Source organism: Bos taurus, chromosome 21 (genome assembly GCF_002263795.3).
Source record: "Bos taurus isolate L1 Dominette 01449 registration number 42190680 breed Hereford chromosome 21, ARS-UCD2.0, whole genome shotgun sequence".
Taxonomy (NCBI): domain Eukaryota; kingdom Metazoa; phylum Chordata; class Mammalia; order Artiodactyla; family Bovidae; genus Bos; species Bos taurus.
In genome coordinates this window covers 19,089,258-19,108,544 of record NC_037348.1, presented here as the reverse complement: position 1 = coordinate 19,108,544, position 19,287 = coordinate 19,089,258, and the positions used below count along the sequence as shown (strand labels likewise).

The following is a 19,287-nucleotide window of genomic DNA, read 5'->3' as shown; positions in this document are numbered from 1 at the left end:
CCAGATGGAGGTCCGAGGGAGGCTTGGCTGCTCCTCCAGGCCTTGCTGGGAAGACCTGGTGTTTCCTAGTCAGATAAACTTGTTGCTTAACTGAAGCTGCCACTGTGCTCTGAAATCTGCCTCAGGGCAATGGATAGTGGGTAGTTTGTGGGGCCACAGACCTCCTGGATCTCAACTGAGGAGTGAAGAGGGAACAGGAAGGGCGTAGAAAGAAGGGACAGGATAAGGGATGCAGAGAGGAGCTGTGTGTAGCCAGAGCTGCCTTCATGGACAAAATGGGCTGAATCCAGACCCTGGCTGTGATCCCAAACCATCTCCTTTCCTCTTATCTATCCAATAGCTCATGGTCCATGTTGCCCAGGTTAGGGTTAGGCTATTTACTCTGGGATGTGAATCAGGGGATGAGGGTGAAGGCTCTTTATGCCTATGCAGTCTGTCCTTGAGCTGTCAACACCTGCCAGGGAGCCTTTGGGGATCTGGTCTCTGGGGACTCCTGCAAAGCCTGGACAGGTCAGACAGAGTCTGACTTAAAAGGCATATTCTCTAGGAAGAACTTTCGAGAAAGCTTGGGAGTTGGGTAAGAACTGTGGGGGAGGTTCTTGTGGCCAGCAAACCAACGACTCTCCTGTTTTTCTGTTTGGTTTTCAGTCTACGAAGTGAGCCCCACCCCTCCTATCACTGTGACCCACAAACCAGAGGAAGACACTTTTGGGGTGAGTCACTTCTTGGTCAAGAGAAATGTGTTACTGATGCAGTGGTTTTCCGCCTTCTGTTTTAAGTTGTCAACTTTTCCAAACACTGCCTTGTTTGGAACTATGGCATAAAGAAGCTGTGATGAATGACCTCCTCTCAGGTGGTTGAAGCTTGATGAGAATAATTCATTGAGGAAATCTCTGAGGATCTGCTTTAAGCCCCAGGGCTTGGAAGAGAAAAGTTTGAGAATTCCCACTCCATCAGCAGCCAGCTGGGCCTGACTTGAAGGGGCTTCTAATTGTACAACCTTTTACAAAAGTCAGAGTTGTCCGGGGTATCTTCTTGGGTGGGAGGTGCCCCTACCCCGTCTCAGAGCCTGAGATTTCTCTGGGGAGGAAAGGAAAGAGGTCTTTTTAGAATCTCATGGTTAAGAATATTAGCCCAAGCAGGTCAATGTGAAGATGCAGGATTTACTTGCTAATTAAAACCACAATGAGACAATAGACAGAAGCCTCTCTGGGCTTCCTCCTGCGTCTGTTGGGATGGCCCCAGCTGAGAGGGCTCAGAAAACTGAATCATGGAAGTTTTCTCTAATTGATTTGGGTAATTTATTTTTTGATGTTCGTAGAACCTTATAAATTATGTCTTCTCAAGACTTTCCTCAGTCTGAGAAGTTCTGGAGTTTACTGAAGTTCTGGGAGGGCTCCGGTTGCTACTACAACAGGGCTGTTCTCATCTGAGCCCGTGTGTTACTCACACAGCCCTCGGGTTTTCAGTAACTGTGCTTGCTTGTCTGTGTTTGGCTCCTAACAGGTATCCATAGCAGTTGGACTTGCTGCTTTTGCCTGTGTCCTGTTGGTGGTTCTGTTTATCATGATCAACAAGTATGGGCGACGGTCCAAATTTGGAATGAAAGGTAAGGTGGGCTGTTCATTTGCGAGGGTTGCATCGGGAACCATGGCCCCTTTTGATCAAAAGATGCTGTTTTAATCTCTTTCTGCTCTCTGAGAGGGTCTCTCGTGGTGGGCTTAAGTGGCCCTGGCTGGTGACTCCTGTCTACACCTTTATTATTGGTAATGATGGATTGAAGGCAGTGTCGGTGTCTGTGAGGACCAGATTGTGGACCACTTGGTTTTTCTGTGATGACTGAAAACATGGCTTCAGTGGGCCGGTGCCAAGATGATGCAGAGAGGTTAAGAAAGTAAAGTGAAAATTTGTTTAAGCAAGGAGACACTCTTAGAGGGAGAGCAGGCAGACAGATGAGGGATTCATCTGTCTGGGTCTCTTTGGCAAGCCAGTGATGAGGGGCATATAAATGAACGGGCAGAATATTCACTGGGGAAGGAGGGGTTTGGGGGTAGACTTCCCTGATTTTTCATCCCAGCTCCATTTTCCCGAGGGGAGGAGGAGCTTCTGTCCCTGTTTAGCTTAGATCAAAAGTGTCATGGCCTTTGTGCATGATGAATACTTCCTATCTGTAAGGCTAACCTTGTTCTAATGAGAGGGTGTGTGCGTGCTAACTCTCTTCAGTTGTGTCCGACTCTTGGTGACTCCGTGGACTGTAGCCCAGCAGGCTTCTCTGTCCGTGGGATTCTGGAGTGGGTTGCCATGCCCTCCTCCAGAGGATCTTCCCTACCCAGGGATCAAACGCGCATCTCTTATGTCTCCTGCGTTGGCCGGTGGGTTCTTTACCAATAGTGCCACCCGGGAAGCCCAGCATGTAATGAGAACATAATGAGTAAAAGATGACGGTTACACTCAGGAGGTTCCTGCCTTTCCTTACCTATCTTTGTTTGCTGCCTGAACCCTTATCACCCAAAATATGTGGTTTCCTGTCAGTCTGAAGGTCCCTGCTTTCCTTTGTCTGCCTATGGACCCCTTCTGTTTACAGGATGCATGGTTTCTGGCCACCTGTCTCCTGCCCGTGTTTCTCTACTCAAACCTAGCTGCCTGCCTCCTGAAACAAAGGGACTTTCTGAGTAACCAGGTTTTGCGTTTGTCTGCACCTATGTGTGGAGTTGTGATGAGAAGGCATTCAGAGAGTTAGATGTTGGTGGTAGCCTCTGGCATTGAAAGTGGCCCATGCAGGGTATTCCAGCACATGGGTTTACACAGAGTTCCAGAAACGATGCCAACAGCATCATGATTGCTAAATTTGCTGCCCGGTTCCCACCACACAGAGCACTCAACCCCACGAACACTGGGATCAGGCGTGAGACGTGGCTCTCCACCAAGATTTGGGTTAAGGGGACTGGCACAAAAGGGGTTAATATGGTAAATTAGCATCCATCTGCCTGGTCCCAGGATGGATCTGACCAAATGGCTCAAGGGACGCCGGGTACCAATGTTTAAACAGAAACTTGAATTTCAAGATATATTCCCAGCTGGGGTTTCCATTTATGGCTGATGTTAATAGGAGATGGGTGGGGAGAGCTGATGAAGGGTTTGACAGGCCATCAGGTTCCTGAGGTAGGATTCAGGGTGGAGTTTTCTGATGAGATTATGGGGTCCAGAAAGATGATTTCTATGACTTCTGCACCAGAGCTGGTGTCTGTGGTGGGGGTCTTGACCTGGGGACTCAGGGACTGAAGGGGAAAAGCATAAAAGATTCACAGGGACAGTGCTCCCTTGAATTCAATGTGGGCTTCTCAGGTGGCTCAGTGGTAAAAACCCACCTGCCAGTGCAAGAGACATAAGAGACGAGGGTTTGATCCCTGGGCCAGGAAGATTCCCCTGGAGAAGGAAATGGAAGCTCACTCCAGTATTCTTGCCTGAAGAATCCCTTGGACAGAGAAGCCTGGCTGGCGACAGTGCACGTCAGATACTCAAAAGAGTCTGTGACTGTCCTATAAATCTAGAACACTGATGTATAGCAAGAGATATGGTGTGGAGAACCAGAAAGGTAGGAAACGGGACAGACTGCCTGGCTTCCTAGGAGCCTCCCGCCTCTCTCTGCTCTTGGTTAAGCTGAACAAGTCCCAGCAAGGCAAACCAGGCTTTCTTGAAGTATGTGAAATATTTCGTCCAAGAGAAATATGCACACAGGCAAATTATAAAACTTTCTATGTATACATATATAGAAGCTTGGCCCAAAGCCAGATGACTTATTAAACAAGAGGAGCCCATGGTCAGGTACCTTGGCTGGAGACATTTTATCTGCCAGTACCCCACATGCCAAATAGGGTTTCACAGGTTTGGAAGATAAGCCATCATCCTGTAAGGTTGGAGCCTGCAGTCTTCTTTTAAAAAAGATAATTAATTAATTTTTGGCTGTGCTGGGTCCCCTTGTTGCTGCACAGGGCTTTCTCTAGTTGCAATGAGCAGGAGCTACTCTCTCACTGTGGTGCACGGGCTTCTTACTAAACATGGTTTCTCTTTTTGCAGAGCACAGGCTGTAGGGTGCTCCGCTTTCAGAAGTTGTGGCATGCGGGCTTAGTTGCTTCACAGCATGTGGGATCTTCCCGGAGCAGGGATCGAACCCATGTCCCCTGCATTGGCAGACATATTCTCTGCCACTAGACCACCAGGGAAGTCCCTGAGTCTTCAATCTTAGCATCATGCTTGGAGTCCTGGCTTTGAGGACCTAGTGCTATCTCTTGTGCAGACTTTTCCTACCTCGGAAGGAACTTTCCTTTGTCTTCCTCCCTTCACCTGAGAAAACAGCAGAGCCTTGAGCAAAGGGAAGAATGAGGCATTCCTGCTTTCCCCACCGAGAGGCGCGCCACCCGCTGAGACCCTGCCACAAGCTTGGCAGCGCTGTGAGAGCAGATTTTTCCTATTAATTGTCATCCGGTTTCTGGAACAGCGTGTCCCCATGTCGGATGGATTAGGCAGCACCCAGGGCGGCGCCTTCCCCTCAGCTGTCCTTGGAGCCTCTCCCAGCGCCTGCTCCCCTCTCTCAGGCTGAACTGCTGTCGTCGGTCCCTATTGAGCTACAAGAACATGTCCATGAAGTTGGCAGTGAAATATTCCTTAAACTTAGGTGACCTAAAGAAGTTCCGCTAAAATGAGAGGCAAGATGAGATGGTGTATTGAAGGCTGACCCTGTTTAGAATTAAGCCTGCATCTTTCTGCTCTTTATTACACCTGATAGTATTTAGTTCTCATCTTAGGATGACTAGCAAATGCCCCAGGCTGCATCCTCCCTTGATCTTTGATTGCCAGAGGGCATCCCAATCCAGGAAAAAAAAAGGGGGGGGCAAAGATGTGGGTACCAGAAACCCCCCAACTCTGAAGCAGGCAAAATTCCTTCTAGTCTGAGCCACCCCATCCCCAGCTTTGAATTTTCAACTCTGGGTTAGAATCTATAATGTCACTTAATTGCTCTTTGTTCCCAGCAAAGTTACTTAACTTCTCACGGCCTCTGTTCCCCCAACTTCAAAATGATGCAGTGACCCCACCTCCCTCTTCGGATTGCCCTGAGTGTTAAGATCTGTGTGTGCCTGATGTTTGCAAGGGTGCCTGTGGTTGTCGTTTTCTTCTCTTCTTTGTGTATAAGCCTTTCCAGGCTCCTTTTATTCTCCTTCCAGGAAGGGCTGCCCTCCCAAGACTTAATCATGCCCTACTTTGTCCTGCACAGTATTTAGTAAAAATAGTTTTCTTCTGCCCTAATCCTCAGATCAGATCAGTCGCTCAGTCGTGTCCGACTCTTTGCAACCCCATGAATCGCAGCACGCCAGGCCTGCCTGTCCATCACCAACTTCCGGAGTTCACTCAGACTCACATCCATCGAGTCAGTGATGCCATCCAGCCATCTCATCCTCTGTCGTCCCCTTCTCCTCCTGCCCCCAATCCCTCCCAGCATCAGGGTCTTTTCCAATGAATCAACTCTTCACATGAGGTGGTCAAAGTACTGGAGTTTCAGCTTTAGCATCATTCCTTCTAAAGAAATCCCAGGGCTGATCTCCTTCAGAATGGACTGGTTGGATCTCCTTGCAGTCCAAGGGACTCTCAAGAGTCTTCTCCAACACCACAGTTCAAAAGCATCAATTCTTTGGCACTCAGCCTTCTTCACAGTCCAACTTTCACATCCATACATGACCACAGGAAAAACCATAGCCTTGACTAGATGAACCTTTGTTGGCAAAGTAATGTCTCTGCTTTTCAATATGCTATCTAGGTTGGTCATAACTTTCCTTCCAAGGAGTAAGCGTCTTTTCATTTCATGGCTGCAGTCATCTAGGGCACTGTTATTATTTCGCTCAGACGTCATCTGTCGTGTTAGACCAGGAGTGATTTGTCAGAGAAGCCTGTGATCACTCTGCCCGTATACCTGAAACTTTGCAGTCTGTGACAAATGGTTATTGAACTTAGAAATGAATGACTTTATTTTTACTCATTAAAAAAAAAAAAAGCACAGCTTGTTAATCAGTAATGGGCTAGTTAGGGCTCATTTGGAAATCTGAGCTGTCTGCGCAGTGGGAGGGAGAGTGGGGATGATCTGGGAAACTCATAAATAATTCCCACCATCCACATCTGAGGGCCTGGAACACAATGTGTGGATGGGAAGGACTTATTCAAATGAATTCCTTCTGAGAAATTAAAAAATATTAAAAAAATATGAAGATTAGTTAAACAAACACTCGTATTCCATTCCTGCCACTCAGAATGAGCAAACTCACTGTTTTGTTCTATACTGCATCTAATTTTTTGTTCTTATTACTGATAAAAAACTAAAATGGCTTTAACCGTCACCCCTGGTCCCACGGCCCCTCCCATTTCCCTAGGCCGTCATTAGCCTGAGTTCACTGTGCATCCAGCGGTTCACTTGTTTCGTCTCTCTCCCGGTATCTCTGCCTCTCTTTCTCTGCTGTCTCTGCACACCCACACTTACCCTCATGGTTCTCTCCCAACCAACCTCACACTCTGTCAAATTAGCAACTGCCTCCACCCTATGACAATCTTAGTGCCCAAGTGTGAAAACCAGTTCAATTTTATAATTCTACTTATATGTATATATATATATATATGTGTGTGTGTGTGTATTTATGCATATATATATATAGGCGATGGCACCCCACTCCAGTACTCTTGCCTGGAAAATCCCATGGACGGAGGAGCCTGGTAGGCTGCCGTCCATGGGGTCGCTAAGAGTCGGACACGACTGAGCGACTTCACTTTCACTTTTCACTTTCACGAATTAGAGAAGGAAATGGCAACCCACTCCAGTGTTCTTGCCTGGAGAATCCCAGGGACGGGGGAGCCTGGTGGGCCGCCATCTACGGGGTCTCACAGAGTCGGACACGACTGAAGTGACTTAGCAGCAGCATACATAGGTTATTTTTTGATATTACAGTTGCCTTTGTCAACAGATATCTAGAAAATAGTCAAAAATATTGGGTTGGCCAGAAAGCTTGTTCGGATTTTTTCCATCACCTCTTATGGAAAAACCACCTTTCTGGCCTATGCAATGTGTATATCTCTGTCTCTTATAGACCTTTTTAATAAATTTTATTTGGATAAGAGAATGTGAGTGCCAGAAGTTTTAATTAAAGACCGCAGACTCCCAAGAATTGTCATAGATATGGGCAAGATGTGAAGATATACATATTATATATGTATATATATTATATATGTATATACATATTGTATATGTATATATATGTATATATGTGTGTATACATATGACATATGTATACACATGTGTATACATATGACATATGTATATATATTGCATGTGTATATATATGTATACATATGTGAGTATATTTATAAGATGCATGACTTTGTGTATGTTTTAATGTATGCACATGTTATGCTGCAAGCACCCTTCCGCTTCTTGCTTTATTTACCTGTCGTTTGTTAGAGTTTTCGCCATGTTGGTATGTATAGGCATTCCACTGAGCAGTTGTTTTATTGGAGATTAATGTATGGACCAGAGCTTATACAAATGAACTGAAAATGCATTGTCTCAGACATCTTTTCACTGTTATCAGCTGCCATCCTGTTGATCAAAATTCTGGGCTGGGGAGAGGTCTGGATTCTCTCCTGTGGAGGCGTGAGGATTAGAGTTCCTCTCCTCTTGTGATCACAGAGATTCTAAAATGAGGCTGAGTGTCCGGTGGGGATTCTTTGGATTGTTGATGAAGCCCTGTGCTTTCGAGCAGGATGATCCTGAAGTACTTGGTGTGGTGTAGGCACTGGCCAGTCAGAACAGACACCAGCCCTCCTGCTGGGCAGGGCCCTGGGGCTCCCTGCGGGGTCGTGTGTTAACTCATGATCATTGCTGGATCATGGGGTGATTGAGGGGTGGGTGGTTGGGAGGTTCAGGGCAGGGGTCATTTACTGGGAGGTACAGAAATAAATGGGTTTCCCAGGTGGCTCGATAATAAAGAAACTGCCTACCAATGCAGGAACCACTGGAGATGTTGGTTCATCCCTGGGGTTGGGAAGACCCCCTGGAGAAGGAAATGGCAACCTGCTTCAGTATTCTTGCCTGGGAAGTCCTATGGACAGAGGAGCCTGGCAGGCTGCAGTCCACGGGGTCGAAAAAGAGTTGAACGTGACTTAGTGACTAATACAGCAAACAACAGAAATATTTAAAAATAGTTCATTATTTTAACATCTAATTATACTGTGCCCATGCATCCTGGGCCTGAAAGTGACATGGCTTAGAATGTATACCATGCTTATTCATAACATATGCTATTTTAAAATTATACATCAGAAGATCACGACAGGGATCTAGCCAGGCTTAACAACATTAGTATTTACAGATGAGAAAATGAGGCATAGGAGGTGCAAGAAAAGAGGTGACTTACTCTGGTTTCTCAGTCTATTAAGCTGGGTTGGGCCTAGAATTCCCCTACCTTGCATTCTCACCCATTTTTCATGGCAACTAGAATGACCTAACTGCTTCGTGTTGGCTGTCTCACCGTGAAGAGCCACAGTCCATCTGCCTTCTTTGTTTCACATGGTTGTTAGAATGATGACCAGGTAAAAGATGCTTTGTCTCAATCTGTCTTTAAATAACTGAACAGGTCCTGTAATTCTCATATAAGGTGACTCATTATTATTATTTTTTTTTAATTTTATTTTATTTTTAAACTTTACATAATTGTATTAGTTTTGCCAAATATCAAAATGAATCCACCACAGGTATACATGTGTTCCCCATCCTGAAGGAAGCAAATATGTGGGCTTTCTGGAGCCTGTAAAAAGAGCATACATTTGGAGGACTGCCTTGATGGTCCAGTGGCTACGATTATGTGCTCCCAATGCAGGAGACCCAGGTTCAGGAAATAAGTCCAGTATTTCTTCTTGATAGTTCCCTGGTTAGGGAGCTAGATCCCACAGGCCACACCTAAGACCAGACGCAGCCAAGTAAAGAAATAAATATTTTGAAAAAAAACCCAACAAAGGTCTTTGGTGCCCTGCGTCAGTAACTGGGGGCAGAGACTAAAATATATATATATATTTTAAAAAGACCATACATTCTTTGGTCTGTCTTATCTGACTACCTCTTATGTATGTGTGTATTTAGGTATGTGTGCATGCTCAGTTGTTCCTGACTCTTTCCAACTCTTTGCAACTTCGCCAGGCTTCTCTGTCCATGGGATTTTTCAGGCAAGAATACTGGAATGGGTTGCCATTTCCTCCTCCTGGGGATCTTCTGACCCAGGGATCGAAGCCAGGTCTCCTGCACTGATGCCTGCATTGGCAGGCATCGAGGATATCCACTGAGCCATTGGGGAAGTCACGTAAGCATCTTTATATATATCCAGATGAGAGTTACTCTGGCAGTGAACTTCCTTTGTCTTGGTTCCCTCTTACTTTCACAGAAGAACCAGAATAATCATTTATTAGAGTTGAAACAGACCTTAGACTTATTAGGCTAATGTCCCCATTGTACAAGAAAGGAAAGAGACCCAGGGAAATGAAATGGCATGCCATAATACATGGCTAGCTAGAGCAATGCTGGCCTGCTTTCCTTCATATGTGGTGTGCGCAGAGAGTCTGGGAGATGAAGCTGGATTATGAATAAATAAGCTTTGCTTATTCAGTATTTTATCTAATCATCTTTGAATACCATCCTACTTCAACGGGGCTTCCAAAAGTATGAAACTGCTTTTCTCAAGCTGGGACACACCTCGCCTGAGGAAAAGATGGGAGCTGATGGAAGAGTCTTGCTTCCCAGGTTTACAGGGCATCCTTTCTCTCTTTCTGGACACATTGGGGACCACCTGGCAAGGCAGAGGAAGAGGGAGGCTGGGAAGGAAAAGCTGCCTGGGCTTCTGGTAAAACCTTAAGAGCTTCATCTGCTTGTCGTCCATCCTAATGGTTGGATGTGTGCTGGTGCCTCTGATGCGCCTGTAGACGGGCACTCCAGGATTGTTCCATTGTGAATTAGCTTCAGCTAATAGGTACTTAAAGTGAAGTGGTTGCCTATTTGATTATGATTGGGGGTTATTAACATTTTTCCCCTCCATAAACAGATGGTAACTGTCCTCCAAGTGGATTGTAGAATCATGCCAGAGTCTTGAATTTGGAGGTACAGGCTGCTGCCAAAAGAGCCTGGGGGCGGCTGCCCACGTTGAATGGCCTTGTTGTGCCTCCGGTGTAACTGCTTGGTTCAAGGGGATGGTTAGACTTGGGAAGGAATCATTTCTGCCCTCTCTCCTAAGCTGGGGACAGTGGACTCAGAAGGGTTCTTCCAGGGTTGGGAGGGGTCCTATCCTAAGGTTTGATCCTCTCACTGGCATTTCTTCTTCTGTTGGGAGAGAGAATCCCTGTATTTATAGCTGGGAGCACAGAGCCATGGAATTGATACAAGAGTGGGTTAGAGACAGAGACTTCTGAGCCAGCTGGAAGGGGCCCTGGGCCCTGGACGAGGCCACCATTGGTGCTGCTGATGTGGTAGCTTCTTTTGTCTTGGGAAATACACTTATCTGGCCTTGATTTTGAGGCTTCTGAGCTTGGTGCTAGTGGGAAAGAACCCACCTGTCTATGCAGGAGACACAAGAGACGCCGTACTGCCACCACTGGTCATGTAAGACTGCCCTGCTCTGTTCCTCTCTCAGGGTATCCGGGAACCAGCTGTTTTCCAGCACCGACTGACTCTTCTATTTGAAGAGAAATCCCTGTTTTGTTTTTTTTTTTTTGAGTCTGATACAAAATGTTTCTCTACTGTAACTACCTGCTTGCAGGCTGTTCTTGGCAGGTCCCTGCTTCCTGCAGCAGGGCCAAGGGTGGCCAACGTGCCTGCCCTACAGCCAAAGCCATTGTCTCTCTGATTCATCTGATTTTGGCAGCAGAACACAGTTCTTGCTAGCCCATGCCATTGCAACAGGTTCCCACAGGGTTAACAGCCCTTTGATACTTCAGATTAGAAGTTCTCAGCTTTGCGTCCCCTGCTTCACATGTGACAAAGGACTGTCAGCCACATACCTTTGCCCTCCTGCAGGAATAACCAGGTTTTTCGACAAATAATGGCCCTTGCAGTAGCTTGATACCTAAAAAAAATAGATGAGCATACCAGTTAGCAAAAGAGATTTTTAAAACTAGGAATAAATCAGGTCCATGCTAATTTTTACTCTTAAAAAAATTCACAAACTTTGGTGTTTTATTAGCCACCCAAAGTCCTGGTGACAGACTTCCTTTCTGATCCAGAAATCTGTCTCTGTCTTGGTACTAGGCTGGAGGACTAAGAGGGTAAGGGGCTGCCAGCCATGATTTTCTCACAGTGTCCTTGGCCCAACGTGGTTTGCACCCCTGCACAGTCAAGCTGCAGAAATAGTCCCAGCAGGATCCCCTGTCTTCTTACAGCACGTTGTTTCCATCTCTGTATCTTCTCCTGCGGGTCCTGGGGGCTTTGCACTTGCCCTGAAGAGGAGGGACCATGGACTCTGTTTAATGGAAGCTTCCACAATGGCTGCAGTGCCTGAGCCCTGGGTTTAGGTAGCCTGTTCTCTCGTGAACTCTGCAGAAGCTTAGGGATGTCCAAAGAGTGGCTCATGGAACCACAGGCAGCAAAGCAGAGAGATGAAAATGGCAGTTGATGGGGGAACACGATTTTGGGCTCAGGGAGAAAAACCACACAAGGAAAATAATGTGAGACAAGAGAACCACTGCGAATCCCTGGTCCCAGCTCCCTCTCAGTCCGCTTTGTGCTGAGCATCCTCCAGGGGGATGAGCCAGATGAGGCGGAGGAGGGGTGTGCTGCAGGAGTAGGAAGGGCAGCCTGGATCGGGCTGGGGCTCAGCCCCCAGGGGTGTCTGCCACCCGCTCCGGGCCGGGACATCCCGAGGAAAGAAGAAGAGCGTCCAGTTGTTCCCTTCCTGGTTCTAGTGACATCCTCTCTTTCTCCCTTCCTTGATACCATGGTATGTTTATTTTAGAGATTCATCAGGTCACTCTGGCACTCACCCCGTTATTCTTTCTTCCTGTATTCATTCTGCCGCCACAAGCCAGAGACATCCTTGCTGACATCCTTGCACGGGTCCCCAAACCAGCTTCCTCCTTGACAGGACCAGCTGCCTGATTTGTGGGACCCGGTGCAAAATCTTCCCAAAGTACTAGAATTTCAGGGCAGCTACGGCAGAGACTTACACCCTAATCATGGGGCTCTTCTGAGCGTGGAGTCAGGGTCAGGCTGGTGAAGCCCGCTAAGCTTGCTGAACACCGGCTCCAATGCGGTTTCAAGCCCTGGCGCCTGTATCTTTTCCTGCATGGCCATGAGGGGAACTGATCTTTCTATACTTCTTTTTTAAAGAGAAGTTGAGAAGTTGGGGGTGTCAGCTGATTTTTCACTTCTGATCATAGTAAGGGAAGATTATGGGGACACTGGGCATTTAATGGGTACTTACTGTATGTTGTTCATTGTTCAGTTACCAAGTCATATCCAGCTCTTTGCGACCCCATGGACTGCAGCTTCCTTGGGGAAGGAAGGCTTCCTTGTCCTTCACCATCTCCTGGAGTTTGCTCAAACTCATGTCCACTGAATCAGTGATGCCATCCAACCATCTTATCCTCTGTGGCCCTCTTCTCCCCCTGCGTTCAGTCCTTCCCAGCATCAGGTTTTTTTTTTTTTTTTTCTTTTTTTTCCCCCCATGAGTTGACTCTGCATCAGGTGGCTAACGTGTTGGACCTTCAGCTTCAGCATCAGTCCTTCCAGTGAGTATTCAGGGTTGATTTCCTTTAGGATTGACTGGTCTGATCTCCTTGCTGTCCAGGGGATTCCCTAGAGTCTTCTCTAGCACCATATTTGGAAAGCATCAATTCTTTGCTGCTCTTACTGTATGCCTGCCCTGCCTTACTTACTGAATGTCAGATGTCTAATATACCTTATAACATTTAGTTCTTATATGTGACTATTCTCCCCATTGTAAGGATGAGAAAGATGCTCAGACTGGCTAACTTGCCCTGTGTTGTGTGACTGGTGAGTAAGAAAACCAGATTTTAATTGAGGTCACTCTAAATCAATGGTTCTCAATCTTTGCTGCACATTCCAATCACTTGGTCAAATTGTTTAACTCCATCAACCCAGGCGGCACCTCAGACCAATTAAATTCGATTCCGGAGGTGAAACTAGGGCATGGGAATGTTTTTTAATGCCTCAGGCGATTTCAATTGTGCAGCCAAGTTTGAGAACCAGGCCAAGATGCAGCTGCATATAGCCTCCCAGGTCATGTATGCAGTCTCTAGACTGATCTATCTGATCACCTTGGGAACTTGGGAAACATGCAAATGCCTGGGATTCACTCCACACCCACTAGGTCAGACCTGGGATGAAGTGGGGGTGATTTTGATGCTCAGTAACGTTTCATGACCGTGGCTCATGAATCCTGGGAGATGCTGGGGATCTTGGGAAAACGCAGATTCTAATTGAACAGATCGGACAAGGGCTGAGATCTAAGTTTCCAAAGGATGTTTCTCCAGGGCCCACAGTTCAGGTAACGAGGATTAAGTGAAAACCCCAGGCCTGTGATCTGGGGACTTAGGTCAATCACATCTCTGCTTTTCATTTCTTCCTGCACATCATGACCAAAATCAGCCTGCCTCAAAGGCTTACTGTACTAGCTGTGATAATGTGAGTCCTGGAGGAAGAAATGGCAATCTACTCCAGTTTCTTGCGTGGAAAATTCCATGGGCAGAGGAGCCTGGCAGGCTATAGTCCATGGGGTCACAAAGAGTCAGACACAACTGAGCATGCACACACAACAACAATATTGACTATCAGATTACAAAATAGAACCATGACTTCTAAGGTATTTGAGTTCTACCCTGGGCTTTCCTAGTAGCTCAGACAGTAAAGCATCTGCCTGCAATGCAGGAGACCCAGGTTTGATTCCTGGGTCAGGAAGATCCCCTGGAGAAGGAAATGGCAACCCACTCCAGTATTCTTGCCTGGAGAATTTCATGGACAGAGGAGCCCAGCAGGCTACAGTCCATGGGGTTGCAGAGAGTTGGACACAACTGAGCGACTAACACATACTCTTTGGGTAGCTAAGCCTCGCTTTTTTCCAAAGCAGTTTCTGTAGTGGATCCCTTGGTTTACACCGAACTGCCATCTCCTTCCACGCCAGGATACTTTGGAAGGCATGCTGCCACCTCTGATCTCAGTATGAGGTCCATCAATGTAAGAGTTGGGGACAGAGCCCCAGGAAGGTCAGCAGTCAGTGGGCAGGAGGCCTTCCCAGCCCAGAGTCACTTGTGCTCTGGTAATGCCTTTCCTCCTTTAGAAACTTCCATGCCCTGTTTCCTCTTCCTCCCATGGCAGATCTTGGAGGTACCACTGGGGGCTGTAGGAAATCAGAGCAGCTTGGACTGGCAGGCACTGATGTGGATCCGGAATAAGCCTTGTGGGTTAAGTCAGCGGTGGCCCAGGCCACCTGCCAGCCTCAGAGACGCTGTGCTTGGTGGCTGGAATGTTGTTCTCCTCACTCCTGCTGCTCCGGTGGTACTTACCCTGGATGCCTGCCCTGCGCTCCCAATTGACTGTGGAATAAGAGTTGCATAGCTGGCCAGAGACTGGAGCAGCTTCCTTATCAGTTCCAGAAATGCCAGGCCTCTCTACCTGACAGGCATCTGGAGTTCAGAGGGGCCTCGGTGCTGTAGCAGCCGTGCATACCTGTCCCCAGGTGGTGGAGAAGAACGCCAGCATCTGTCTGTCTGCCAATGGGGCCTGATGTGAACCACTAGGAGGGTGCCCAGGTGGTTCCAGGAACTACCTTTCCAAGTGAAGCCTTCCCAATTGACTGAACTCAGTGGGTTGGCCTAGGACCAGTGGAGGGGTGCTGGGGGCCACCCCATGGTTGGCTCTTTAAGGAAAGTGGGCAGGATCTGAGTCCTGTTATTGGCCATGATGTACAGATATGGCTCGAACAGCCTCGGTCGCTGCATAGGCTTGCTTCTCAGGAGGGAAAATGCCTGCCTGACTGGGCTGTGTGTGGGGCTGGAGGCCTTTAAGGAGAAGCACTGTCAGCAATGAGGGGCCGTGCAAGAGAATGGGAAAAATGGACACTCACGTTTTCTGTTGCTGAGTGTGCGGACTGAGGCTGCCTTTCTGGCAAGCCGTTTGGCAAGTTCTGTTATAAAGCTAAAGTCAGAAGAAGCCGATGCCCTAGAAACTCCACTTCTGAGAATTCAGCACCAGGTAGTGGTCACAAACAGCTACCCATCTTGATGTGTGTGGGCATTTATCCCACTGTGACTTACACAGTCAACTGGATCAACCAAGAATTGCTTAAATATCTAGTGATAAATGGCTGGTTAAGCACACGATGCTTTGATATAATTCAGTGAAGATATTTAAACTGACAAGTCATTATTTATTTTTCCAAACTTTAAAACTTTTTATTTTGTATTGGGGTATAGTTGATTAACAATATTGTGGTAGTTTCAAGTGAACAGCAAAGGGACTCAGCCATACATATACATGTATCCATTCTCCATCAAAACCCCTTCCACCCAGGCTGGCACATAACAGTGAACAGAGTTCTCTGTGCTAGACAGTAGGTCCTTGTTGGTATCTGTTTTAAATATAGTAATGTTTCCCAAAGTCTCTAACTGTCCCTTCCTGTGACCTGTGACCAGTCATCACGGCGTCATGCCCCTTCCCTCTGTAGCATCTCAAGCAGTTATTCAGTGTTTGCTGAACGCTCTCCTCTCCCAGAGTTTCGTCAGATTCATGTCCGTTGAGTCGGTGATGCTGTCTACCCATCTCATCCTCTGCTGCTCCCTTCTCCTTTTGCCTTTAATCTTTCCCAGCGTCAGGGTCTTTTCCAATGAGTCAGCAAACTCCAGGAGATAGTGAAGGACAGGCAAGCCAGGCGTGTTGCCGTCCAAGGGGTCACAAAGAGGCAGACACGATTGAGTAACTGAACAGCAACAACTCCTCTCCCAGTAGATGAACTGTGCTGGGCTAACTCACAGAGCATCACTGATGCAGCAGACTGCCCCAGGCACAGGGACATGTGAATATCCTCTGGCCACCTTGTGCTGTGCACCCTGAGACCTGAACCTAGACCTCCTCCCCTGACCACTGGTACCCAGTGTTGTGGCTACTGTGATGCGTTGTGTGATCCGAATATTTTCTTGTGATGCCTGGTGATTGCCTGTAAGATAGAGACATTTTCCAGCTAAAAGCTCTTTCCCTGCCTGACTTTTCTCCTTGCACCTCATGGGCGTTCCATGGACAAGAAGATGCTAGATGGACCTGCCTTTCCCTGTGTTTGCTTGGTCCTCTCTCACCCTTGATGTCTCTTCCCTTACCCACTGCCTTTCCACCCCCTCCTCCCCATGTGGCATTGGATCCACAGTATGGCTTCGTCTTCTATCAGCATCACTGAGACGTCTTCCTAGCCTACTAGTCACACACTTGGTGCCCTTTACACCTTAGACAGTGTGTGCGTGCTCAGTCACTCAGTCGTGTCTTACTCTTTGTGACCCCATGGAACTGTAGCCCACCAGTCTCCTCTGTCCTTGGGATTTTCCAGGCAAGCACACTGGAGTGGGTTGCCATTTCCTCCTCCAGGGGATCTTCCTGACTCAGGGATCAAACCTGTGTCTCTTGTGTTTCCTGCACTGGCAGGCATATTCTTTACCACTGCAATGCCTGAAAGGTTGGCAAGGAGTAGTGTCACCAGACAGACATGGTGTCGAATCCCACTTCTGCTGATTGGGAGCTGTGGCACTTACCGTGACTCCTTAACTCTCCTGGGTTTCCATTTCCTCAACTGATGAATGAGCGGGCCAGTTCTCACTATAGATGGTTTTGTGGTAATTAAATAAAATGATGTATATAAAGCAATTAGCTTAGTCCCTGGCCATGTAGTAATCACTCAGTGAATGTGGTGAGGGGAGAAATAATTATGACTTTTGCTCCATTCAGACAAGTGGTAAGTAATCCACAGATGCCATAATGGCTGGGGTTTGCAGCCTTGGGCTTACGTTAGGATTAACCTATGGATCTTTTACAAATTCCAGTGTCCAGGCTGCTCCCCAGACCAATTAAGTCAGAATCTCAGTGGACAGGACCAGACTCTAGTAAAAGGTGCCCGGGTAAGTGTAGTGGGCTTTGAATCAAGGCTGTGAACCTACCCTGTGGCTTCCCTTGCCCTTTGGGACAGAAGCGGGTGGAAGGGATGAAGACTCGGCAGGGAAGGCTTTTGTTGATTGTGTCGTGTGCTCAGTTGTATCCAACTCTTTGTGACTCCATGGACTGTAGTCCGCCAGGCTCCTCTGTCCATGGAATTTTCCAGGCAAGTATACGGTAGTGGGTTGCCATTTCCTGCTCCAGGGGATCTTCCTGACCCAGGGATCGAACCTGGGTCTCCCATGTCTCCTGCTTTGCAGGCAGATTCTTTGCCTGCTGAGCCACTGGGGAAGCCTCTGTCCATAGGATTCTCCAGGCAAGAATACTGGAGTGGGTTGCCATGCCCTCCTCCAGGGGATCTTCCTGACCCAAGGATCGAACCTGCGTCTCTTATGTCTCCTGCACTGGCAGGTGAGTTCTCTACCACCAGCTTGTTTATTGTGTCCCAACTACTGTGTCAGGCATGGTGCTTGGCCTTTATATGTTCTCGCTTTTCACTGTGATGCAAATTCTTGTACCTGTTCCTTACATGAGCTTCAGGAAGGATGAGTGCCTTGTTTTGTGTCGTATATCAGCTGGCTTAAGGATGAAGGGCTTCCCTGGTGGCTCAGACAGTAAAGAATCCACCTGCAGTGCGCGAGACTGGGGTTCGATCCCTGGATCGGGAAGATCCCCTGGAGAAGGAAATGGCAACCCACTCCAGTATTCCTGCCTGGAGAATTCTATGGACAAAGGAGACTGGTGGGCTACAGTCCATGGGACCACAAAGAGTCGGACGTGACTGAGCAGCTAACAAGGATGAAGGACCAAGAGATGAAGGTGGGACTGGGCTTTCTCGCTTTCCTTTTGGCTCCTCCTTCCCTCCCTCCTTCAGAGAGGTGATGGAGTGCCCTGGCTCTCACCCACTCTGCATGGGGACCGGCTGCCACACCTGTTTACCTGCAGTGTTTAATGACCCAGCCCTCCTGTGGTTCCTTAGGGCTCTCTGCCACCTGTTCTTACATGCACGGTTGACTGTGCTGTTTACTTAACGGAGAGATTTAAGTGCCCCGCAGAGGCTCCCTGTGGATAAGAGCAGAAACATCCACTGACTAGACGTGGGAGCCTTGTTGTTGTTTTGCTTTTTTAAAAACTGTTTATTTATTTATTTATTTATTCATTTTTGGCTGTGCGGGTCTTTGCTGCTGCTTGTGGGCTTTCTCTAGTTGCGGCGAGCAGGGGCAGTGTACTGCCTTCTTATTGCGGTGGTTTCTCTTGAGGCCGAGCATGGGCTGTAGGGTTCGAGGGCTTCTGCAGTTGTGGCGCACAGGCTTATTTGTGCTGCAGCATGTGAGATATTCCTGAACCAGGGATCAAACCCATGTCCTCTGCATTGGCAGGCAGATTCTCAATCGCTGAATCACCAGGGAAGTCCTGTTTTGGTTTTTATTGCCATTAATTTTTAGGCTCTCTTGTGGGTTGGGGAAAAGTACAGAGCGGGATGGACACAGAAAGGGAGAGAGAGTCTCTTTCTCGCCTGACTGTAGATCAGATGGCAAATTCTCTCTTTCAGAGAGTCTCCAGCTTTACTGTGCATGGCAGGACGAGAGGATCCTGGTAACATGCAGGCTCTGTTTCAGCAGGTCTAGGGCAGGGTCTGAGATTCTAAATTTCTCACCAGTTGCCAGAGGAGGCTGCTCCTGGTGTTCTGCCAGCCACAGCTGGCTTAACAAGGCTCTAGTTTCCATAATGGATACCCAAGTCTATTTTCTGAACCCTGCAATTTTTACTTTGGGAGATGTCATGGGATAGTTTAATGATCTGTGTTCTAGCCCTGCCTATACTCTGATCATATTTGGTGATTTTATGAACTTCATTTTTCTCTTCCTTAATGGGGAGGATCTGAATTCAGTGGCTTCCAAGGTCCCATGTCGTTGTAACATCCTGTGATTCATCGGTGGATTGGGGTGGGGGGGTCAGCGTAGATTAAAGGGAGCATGGAGTAAGGAGGATGGCAATTCCTTGGGACATGGGAGTTGAGAGGAGTGTCTGTTGCCTAAATTGGCTGTTCCTTTAAGATC

The 19,287-nt window shown here is 47.6% G+C and overlaps 1 protein-coding gene across 14 annotated transcripts in view; it reads left to right on the top strand.

The window, feature by feature from the left end:
- NTRK3 (neurotrophic receptor tyrosine kinase 3) overlaps nt 1–19,287 on the top strand; it is a 439,365-nt gene that overhangs the window by 151,683 nt on the left and 268,395 nt on the right. For 9 of the 14 annotated variants that reach the window (XM_059879141.1, XM_024981892.2, XM_059879142.1 and 6 more), the window contains 2 exon segments: nt 649–713; nt 1,507–1,609. In XM_059879141.1, the coding sequence (XP_059735124.1) occupies nt 649–713; nt 1,507–1,609 (168 nt within the window). 14 annotated transcript variants of the gene reach the window in all.